Source organism: Anabrus simplex, chromosome 2 (genome assembly GCF_040414725.1).
Source record: "Anabrus simplex isolate iqAnaSimp1 chromosome 2, ASM4041472v1, whole genome shotgun sequence".
In the NCBI taxonomy this organism is placed as follows: domain Eukaryota; kingdom Metazoa; phylum Arthropoda; class Insecta; order Orthoptera; family Tettigoniidae; genus Anabrus; species Anabrus simplex.
In genome coordinates, this window is record NC_090266.1 from 1,184,834,943 (window position 1) to 1,184,845,244 (window position 10,302).

At 39.1% G+C, this 10,302-nt stretch overlaps 1 protein-coding gene across 1 annotated transcript in view; it reads left to right on the plus strand.

Moving 5' to 3' along the window:
- The window catches only part of LOC136863394 (glyoxalase domain-containing protein 4), a 97,875-nt gene extending 88,063 nt beyond the window's left edge, over positions 1–9,812 (plus strand). Inside the window, exon 6 of the mRNA XM_067139803.2 lies at positions 9,358–9,812. Coding sequence (XP_066995904.1) covers positions 9,358–9,477 — 120 coding nt within the window. The 3' untranslated portion in view covers positions 9,478–9,812. The remainder of the gene's footprint in view (positions 1–9,357) is intronic.
- Positions 9,813–10,302: the final 490 nt, after the last annotated feature.

The window sequence follows — 10,302 nt, forward strand, 5'->3', positions numbered from 1 at the left end:
ACTTGGTGGTAAATTACATCTGCTGGCAATGTGACCAGCACCATTGTCACGCGTAGGCAAGTGTGCGGGATTCCTGGCGATACGAATGACATACTTCCGTGCATTATTGACCTTATTATAGAGTTGAACAATTTGACGGTCAATCTCATTCCTAACGTTTATTTCAAATGTGTTTAAATTTTTATTTATATGCCAGCAGAATCTACTGTAATCTAAGAACGTTCTCCGAAGGGAAAGATGGCTGTTGAAAACGAACCCAGGAAAGATTAAAAATGATCGGTTTATGATCAGAATAAGTACATCGAAAATCTACAGCCTGTTTCCAGTCATTCGACAGAGTCAGGAATGGAATGAATAAAGCCCCATCTAGCAGTGACAATAGGAATTGTGTCGGCTGCCGAAGCACTCCTCTGGGGCAATGATCGATGAATGACAAATGAAATGAAATATTGGACAGTGTTGCTGGAATGAATGATGACAGGGGAAAACTGGAGTATCCGGAGAAAAACCTGTCCCACCTCCGGTTTGTCCAGCACGAATGTCACATGGAGTGACCTGGGTTTGAACCACGGAACCCAGCTGTGAGAGGCCGGCGCGCTGCCGCCTGAGCAACGGAGGCTCCTTATAAGTACATTATGAACAGTAAAATCAATTGGTCTCGCCTCCTTTTACACCCCACCGCCTTTAAGTTTATTTACACCCCCTTCCCCCCACCCAAAAAAATTAGAAGGCGTGTTTCTTTTTGTTTAAAGGAGATTCCAATCACCAATGTTCACGTCTATTACCTTCAGTTTTGAGATATAAGTATCCCCATAAAAATATTTCACTTTTTTTTTCACTTCCTTTCACACTCCTCCCCTCAAAATACTTGTTTCTTTAATAGTAAAGGATCTTCTAAATACCAATTATCACGACTCTAAATCTTCAGTTTTTGATTTATGTGTCCTCATGAAAGGAATTCAATTCCTTTTCACTCCCGCCCCCCCGAAGATCGTTCCCCCCCACCAAAACGCGTTTTTCTTTGTTTTAAAGGAGATCCAAATACCAATTTTCACGTCTGTAACAACTTAATTTTTATTAGATGTATGTATTCTCGTACAATTAAGTCAATTTTTCAATTCTTTCACCCCCCCCCCCCCCCCCCTTCATTGTATTTTCTGAGAATAAGTGTTTCTTTACTTTTAAAGCAGATTCCAAATATCAAATTTCACGTCTGTAATATCTTCATTTTTGAGATCAGTAGCCTAATTAAAATAATTCAACACCCAAGTGGTATTTCCGAAAACTAAAAATACGTTTCTTTATTTATAATAGAGATAAAAAATACCGTTTTTCACTTCTGTAACATGTTAAGTTTTTTGAGATATACTGTAGAAAGTCTCATTTTAAAATTTCACCCCTTTTTAGTTCCCCTTAAGTGGAGTTTCCAAAAACAAATCACCTATGTTTCTTTACATTTACAGGAGATTCCAAATACCCACTTTTTACGTCTGTAACATTTTACGTTTCTCAGATATTCTGTAGATATAGTCTTTCAAGAAATTCACCCTAATTTGTCACTCCTGTTTAACCGCCATTAATTGGATTTTCCAAAAGCAAAAAAATACGTGTTTCTTTATTGTTGAAGGAGATCCCATTTACAAATTTTCAGTTCTGTAATATCTTCAGTTTCTGAGTTCTATGTATCCTTATTAAAGGCATTCAACCCATTATTCACCCTTTTACACCCCTCCTATTGGGATTTACAGAAAACAAAAAAAATACGTGTTTCTTTAGTTTTAAAGGAGATACTTTTTTTGCTGTTTGCTTTACGTCGCACTGACACAGATAGGTCTTATTGCGACAATAACGGAGATTCCAAATACCAATTTTTACATCGGTAAACTTTACAAGTTTTAAGATGTGGACACACTCATTTTTAAAATTCACCCCCCTTTTCACCCCCATTATTTGGATTTTCCAAAAATGAAACATACCTGTTTCTTTATTTTTAAAGTAGATCCCAAATACCAATTTTCAGGTCTGTAATATCTTCAGGTTCTGAGATATAAGTACCGGTATCCTGATAAAAGGCATTCAACCCCTTTTTCACTCTTTTTCACTCCTCCTATTGGGATTTTCTGAAAACAAAAAAAAATGTTATTTTTAATGAAGATTCTAAATACCAATTTTTACATCTGTAAACTTTTGAAGTTTTGAGATATAGATACTCATTTTAAAATTTCATCCCCCTTTTCACCCCCTTAGCGACGGAATATCCTAAAATCCTCTCCTAGCGAGCACCTACATCTTAATATGAATAAAATTTAATTTCTTTATGTCCAGTAGTTTTGGCTCGGCAATGATGAATCTGTCAGGACAAGTTATTTTATATATATATATATATAGAAGATTGGGGTGCAAAGAACAAGACCGAGCGAGTTAGCCATGCTGCTGGGGGGGGCTTAGCTGCTGTGAGCTTGCATGATTTTCTGTGGTTTCCTATTTTCACACCAGGCAAATGCTGGGGCTTTACCTTAGATACGGTCACAGCTCTATTCCACTCAGCATTAATTGGTTCATTGAGTTACTTTTAAGAACAAGAGAACCTCGTTTATCTGGATTAAGTGGGACTGACACTTATCCGGATTATAAAAAATCCAGATAATCCGAAAAACTAAAAAACAAATGCAGTAGAAGTTATAAAATCTATTAACATAAGTTGTACAGTAATACCTTTTCCAATTGTACAAAAAATATAAGAACACTTTTCTTACATTTAAGACTGTTTGATGCACTAAAATAATGTGCGAGTCTTTGCTGTTTTATATTTGTATAGCATTTGCGCGCAGCACGGTCCCAAAGACGTTTTACTAACAACAGTTCTGCCGGTGTGATTTCAGTCAAGGATTCTAAGTAGGCCATCAGTTTGTCCAGCTGCATTGTTGGCTCTCCAGGAGTCATTGTTTCTTCTGATGGAGCGCTGGTTTTATTTTCGAATTCACCATCGGTGAATTAATAGTGCATTGCATTCAGAAGAGCGTGGATTCGAATCCCACCTCGGCTGTCCTGGGAATGGTTTTCCACGGTTTCCCACTCTCAATTCCAGGCAAGCGGACGGTACCTTTGAGAGACCGTGGCCGAATTACTTCCAATTCCTATCCTTGGAGGAAAAGACATTCAAGAAGAGTTGACGCCGTAAAAGAAATACTGTACAAGTAAAAACAATTTTTAATTATTTTCGATCCGGATTAATGAGGGCCGGATAAACGAGGTTCTTGTGTAATAGAAGCAGAAATCAGTTTGTTCCCATGGGTCCAAGGCTTATTAAGAACTTAGTGGAGGTGCTCATTAAATTTCTGTGAAGCAGGACACTGGCTTTACTTACTCGTAGTCTCAGCCGGTGAGAATTCCTTGCCTGTGATAGTTTGGGACTATCGTTCAATTGGTAAATCCTAGCTGCCTGAAGTATTTTGACTTTCAGGACCATTTATTAAGCCACTCAGCTGGTGCTCATGTTTGATGAGCTGGAGCGTAACTAGGAACCCACATCACAAACCACGAATGCTATGAGTGGAAGGAAATACTGTAAGGTTACGTTTTGCTGATCTGAAAAAGGCATGTTTCTTCAGAGCCAGTGTGGGCCATGTTGAGTGATTATGGAAGCAAGGCAGCAATTGGGGCTCAGTAGCTCAGACAATAGAGCACTATCTTTGTGATTCCACATTGGAAGGTTCTATTCTGGCTCAGTTCAATGATATTTGAAGGGGCTCTAACCCGTCAGCCATTTATCACTTTATTTACTGCCACGTAAAAGAAAATTTTAGCACCTCAGTGTCTCTGCCAACCATTTAAGTAGTTAGTGGGATGTAAGACAAATAACATTATTGTTACAAGCAATCAAAGGAACTTGTACTGACAGTCAGGCTTCTGTTTGAATTGTTGGTAGGACGAGTTTTTGGTTGAAAGTAGTTAACATGGTTTTAGTTAAGGCTGTAATCTTTCACCTACCAAGTAAGTGGCTGCACAGGTTGGATCACATAGCTATCAGCTTGCATTAAGGGGATAGTGGGTTCGAAGCCTGCTGTCGGCAGCCCTTAAGATGGTTTTCCATTGTTTCCCATTGTCGCATCAGGCAAATGCTGGGGCTGTACCTTAATTAAACCCAAGGTCTCTTCCTTCCCACTCTTAGCCCTTTCCTATCCCACTGTTGCCATAAGACCTACCTGTGTCGGTGCGACATGCAGCAAATTGAAAAAAAAAACAACTTTCTCCTTTGTTGTACATAATTTACAGAAAGGTGTAGAATTTTTCTTACAGACTATATCTTTGGTCAGAAATGTAGAAGTACGGTCTCCTTCGACTCTGATCAGATTTGTGAGAGCTACAGTTGAATTTCCAGCAAAATAGACTGTGGCAGAGAGTTGAGTTCTAAACAGATTTCTAAGTTCGACAATTTAGATTTGAAGTCTTTTGTTATTTTGATTTAGTAGATTCAGTTCTTCAGAAGATGACTGCTGATTGCTTAGAAGAGTATAATAATCTCATGGCTAATAATAAATAGGCGGCAAATGCACAGTTGTGTAGCAGAAGAAAGACGAGAGAGAAATAGACAGAAGAATCAAGACAGCTAAGTATGAGAAATGGGATAGAATAGGCAAACGTGTCAAGTTGACAAAGAGAACCATCGGAAATAAAATTAAAAAGAAATTGGAAAAGGCAAAGTCCATAATAAATTAATCCTCCTGAAGGTAAAAGTGGAACTATCAGATAGGTGATGCTGATTACAAAGCCTCTTTAACTTCAGATGGCAAGAAAACTAGCAACAGAGGAACGGTGTTACAAATTGCTACAGACTTTTATAAAATCTGTACATCAGTCAGGTTGACATTGCCTTTGAGGAATATCCTGGTTGTGATAAGAGGAATGAACAAATGACTGACCAGTTACAGATCCTATAGAATACCCGATGAATGGACTGCCTATATCGATTTGAGATAGGGCCTTTCGTATGTAGGAGAGGTAAGAATGTTATTAACATACTGCCCAATTAGTTTGATGCCTTGCATGTGTAAACTTTTTACTAAGATATGATTGAGAAGAATGGCAAATATCTTAGATGCAGTCAGCTGGGTTTTTTATCTGAATTTTTTAGGACTGCCCATCTTTGTGTTGATAATCGTATCATTGAGAAACATAAGGAATGAAACAAGTAACTTAATGTAGCCATTATTGATTTTACCAAAGCTGTCAACAGTCTTACATTCATGTCTTTTCAGAGTTATCCAAGCAAGTAGTGCCAAAGTCGTACATAAAAATGTTTCAATATATCTAAGCATCAAAGTAAAGCAAGAGTCAAACTTCAGTTGAAAGGACATTTAAAACTGAGAGATTTATACCTTAGCTATTCATCTATCTACTGGAGGATGCGTTTCGAGACTTGATCTGGGATGAAAATTACAGCATTAACATCATGGGCAGAAAAATGTCAACCTGTGATTTCCTAATGATATCCTGTTTTCAGAGTGTCGCTCAGATCTTTACTCTGAGTGACCTATATGAGCACAGTAAAGACATGGGACTCCTGGTGAATGATGCGAAGATCCTGTTAATGAGAAACAGCCTTGAGGAACCAATAAGTGAATGGAGTGAAAATCTAATATATTGAAAAAGATATCTACTTTTAGAACAGGCTGTACAAGGAGATCAAAAGAACAGCGATTTTGTGCATGGGAGACTGGTCACTTAGCTTCTTTCTAAAAAATTATTATCCACTTGATGTCAACAGGGAAGTACTGTACACTTGTTTTCTGGCTTTTCTCACATACAGTGCTGAGACTCTCTGCAACTAAAAAGACCAAAAGACTTCTAGTCCTCCATCAACAAAGGATGGAAAGAAGCTTGCTGGGTGATTTTCTGAACCATTCTCTGTAATACTTTCATAAGGCATGAATCTGGACAAAAAGATGTAGAAAAGGAGGTATGGTTCAAGAAGTGCAGTTGCGCTGAGCGTGTAGCAAGATCTTTCAGAAATGGACAAAGGCACTAAATGGAGTGTTATACAAGAGATGGACAATGGAAAAAAGGGATGTCCATTGTCTCTGTAGTGACCAAACTGTCTGGCCATCATGGATGAGAACTTCTCAAGATGGAAAGACTTAGAAGACAACAAGAAAGGCTTTTGCTGCAAAAGGGGATTGATCAGGCTGTGAAGGATGAAATGGTAGGGAGGGATTAGTAGTTTGAAATTGTAGTAAATAGTTTGGTGTATGCTGATGAGTTGTTTTTATTGACAGAGTATGTTAAAAATTTGGAACTTGAAAAGAATGTAGCAAATATGACATGAAAATGAGCATTTCCAAGAATAAATTGATCTTCCTCCACCTTTTTTCTCACACCCTGGTTGAGTTTCGGGTGCAAAATGTTACACATACGGACTTGGCTCTGTTTTGTGACCAGATAACCTTCATGATGCCAACCTTATTTAGAGGGATGTATTCACTATTGTGTGTACCTGTGAGGGTTGGTAGCATGGTGTATTGCTTGAATATGAATATGAGTAGGAGTGTGCTGGGACAAGCACAAACATCCTGTCCCTGAGTCAGAGGAATTAACCAGAAGAGATAAAAATCCCTGACCTGGCTGGGAATCGAACCCGGGACCCTCTGAATACCTGATATGGCCCAGTCTTGGGCCACAGTGCAGCAGATCGCTCGTCAGTTCAATGCTGAACAACAACATGTAAACAACCATGCCATCCAGAACGTTCTCCTCGCTACAGGGTACAGAAGCAAGCATCCCACAATTGTTCCATTGCTAACGCCCGTCACAAGGCACGGCGACTCACATGAGAAGGAACACTGCTATTGGACACTCAGTAAAGAAGAATTATTACATTAATATTAGAGACTATTTCCTCAAGATCTCCTGGACCAGTACACTGACCATTCAGCCAAACAGTCAGACTTCCAAGAATAAATTAATGATGGTTGGAGGGGGTAAAAAAAAAAAAAACAGGAAGAGGATTGAATTCCAGATATACCAAGCTCGACAGCTGCAGTCGCTTAAGTGCGGCCAGTATCCGGTGTGATAGTGAGTTCGAACCCACTGTCAGCAGTCCCGAAGATGGTTTTCCATGGTTTCCCATTTCCACACCAGGCAAATGCTGGGGCTGTACCTTAAGACCATGGCCGCACTTATTCTTCCATGAAGGTAAGTGAAATTGAATCAATGTGTTCTGAAGCTAATGCAGAGTGTTTGTTGTCACACTCGGTAATTTGTAAGATGCAAGGGAGTTTGCAAAGAAAACTATCCTTACATTGCTCTGTTCTCAGACTGACTTTACAGTTCATAATTAAAACCTGGGTGAATTTAGAATGTCTTGTTAATAAACTAAAGAGAACAGACAAGAAGATAAGAGAAATGATTGCTTGTAGAAACAGGTGGAAACAATAACAGGAAGGCACTTGCTGTGAGGAGATTATCACTGAGGTAGGAATGAAATTGATGTATGAAGCTGTGCATGTGAAGCAGCTTTGGTGATGAGTTCATGTGAGGCAAATGGAGAAGGTCGACTTGGAGGATAACTTACTAGACCATAGAGAGTAACAGAAGTAGAGGGTGACCTAGGAGACAACAGTTAGAATGCATTTTTAATTAAGTTAAGGCAAGAAGTTTAGAAGAGGCCATAGTGTTAGTTGCAAATAGTAGGTTGTGTGTTCATTCAGAGAGGCTTGCAGACTGATTACTGAAATGTATGTATGTATGTATGTATGTATGCAACACTAATGAGCAATTGGATTAGAGATATCTGCCGTTGTGGGGAAATGGCACTGTGCTCGGCCCGGCGAATGTAATAGCGGAGCATGGCATGTAACAGGACTTTGGACCGTGATAGGCTGTGCGAGTAACAGATGACTACAGGTTGGGTAAGACATGAGTCCTCAGTGCATTTGATTGCAGCCATATTAATGGCACTAAGACATACAGGCCACTCCATCTCTGAAGTCGTGCAGGCACTGGGCTTTCCAAGGGCTACTATCAAGAGTGTAGTGTGAGTATGTGGATTTGGTCAAAACCATCACTGCAGGGTGAACTGTTGTTGTGTATGGTATGTTGATGACGGGTCACAGTCAACAAGCTCCTATTGTAAGAGCGGATAGATGGGCCTCAGTTCAACAGATCCCTCATCAATTCAGTGCTGGACAGCAACAACGTATAAACAGCTATACCATCCAGAACCATCTCCTCGCAACGGGGTACAGAAGCAAGCGTCCCACAAGGGTACCTCTGCTCCACACCAGTCACAATGCACAACAACTAACATGGTCAAAGGAACTCCACCAATAGACGCTGAAAGAATGGGAAAAGGTCTTCTGGACAGATGAATCGAGGTACCAGTTGGTACACTCTGCTGATGGCTAGGTGCGATTGAGTTATCAACTACATGAGGCAGTGAATCCTTTTGTCAGCAGGGTAGAGTTTAGGCTGGTTGTGGTGGTATCCTCATATGGGGGCTGTTTCTGTGAGATCATCTGGGACCCCTAGTGCATCTGACAGTGTTCCTCACAGATGAATGTTACAGGAGCATCCTGGCTGGTTCCTGGTAGGTTGTTCGCCTCCAGCACCCTGCAGGCGATCTGTACCTACAGCAAGACATTGCTCCAGCCTATTGCTCCCAAATTGTGGCTGACTGGTTTGATGAGCAGTCCACGGATGTGAAGATGTTGCCTGGCCCTTGAGGAACCACGATCTCAGTCCCATTGAGCACATCTGGAATGCTGTCGAGAGGGACATACATGTTCTGGATCCTGCTCCGACCAATCTTAGTGGATTTTGGGAGGCTGTGCAGCTATCGTTGATCAGTATGGCTTCTCAATGCTTCTGGGGTCTTGTTGATTCTGTGCCACGCTGCATCACTGCCGTCAAGATGAAAGGGGGTACTACATGCTACTAATCAGTTCTCTAATTTGCTCATGAGTATGTATTAAGCTCATCAGAATGATTTCTTTATGGCCTTGTTGATACAGTTCTCATTCTTATCATATTATTGTAATGATCTGATCCCTTCCCAGTAATTTTAAGACACTAGCTTCTCGCCAAGGCATCCACATTTCGAATCTCGGCCTATGCATGTGAGATACTTTTAAATGAGTCTCTTCCCTGTGCTTTGGATTCTAGGTAAAAACTGGAGGTCCTGTGGCTATGGCCATTATATCAACAATTATAGATACTGCAAGCTTGCTAAAGTTTTCATTATAGTTATAATACTTGTCCATGATTTTCTCTCTAGTGCTTTTCATCCTGTTTAAATCAGACATTCAGAAATTTATAGTCTTTTATTCCAATGTACAGTGGTGTTTTTTCTTTTCTTTCTAGGATGGCCACGAGATATGCTTTGTTGAAGATGAAGGTTATCGTAAGCTTTCTCAGCCTGATGTGAATGGTGAGGAACTTCTGGATAAAAGCATTGCTCGAGAAATTGCAAAGAAAAAGTAAAGTTGTTTTATTTTGTCCTGTTTTGATCCACAGAAGTGAACAGAGTGAAATTATTATTGTTGATTGTTATAAACTTGTTGCCCTAGGATTTTTTTTTTTAGAAATTGTATATGATATTATTTAGTTTAATTCCATCAGTGTGATTCAAAGATATTTTTGGTTGGGGTATAGTGCTAAATGTTAGGCTGCAAAATGTTTATTACATATGATTTTCTTTTGTGCTATCTTCAAGACTGATAGTTTATATTCAAGTGTGTAACTATGAGTATTTTAGATTTTTGAACACCACCTTGTTTTGATAATAACAAACTTTATATATATATAATTGCAACATTTGTTGGCATAAATTAAATTAAACTAATAAAGAAAGCTGAAGTACCAGAAATTTGAGGCGAAAAGAGCTATTGGCAATTTTCAAATTAAAGACATTATTGTTAATCATTTGTTTAATGATTATAAGAACATGAAAGTCGGGGGTTGATTTTATCTGGCTGGTGGTGTTTTTTAATAGGAAACTAGTCTATCCTAATAATGAATGTTTGTTTGTTTTGAAAGGAGATCCAATATTTTATAACATCTAGGTCTTTGTAATGTTTATCTGGATAGAGTACTGTGCTTTGCTGATTATCACTGGAACTGTAATAGAGTTACTCATGATGATGATTTAGTACTAGAAAATTCTTAATGTGCACTGACATCAGTAAATGCCTTTCTTGTCGTCCAAATTGATTAAATTTCTAGATTGACAGAAAATGGAGCGATGACTGTTTAATCATTTATAGAAAACTTATGGACATGGTAAAGGGAAAAGATTAATATAATGTA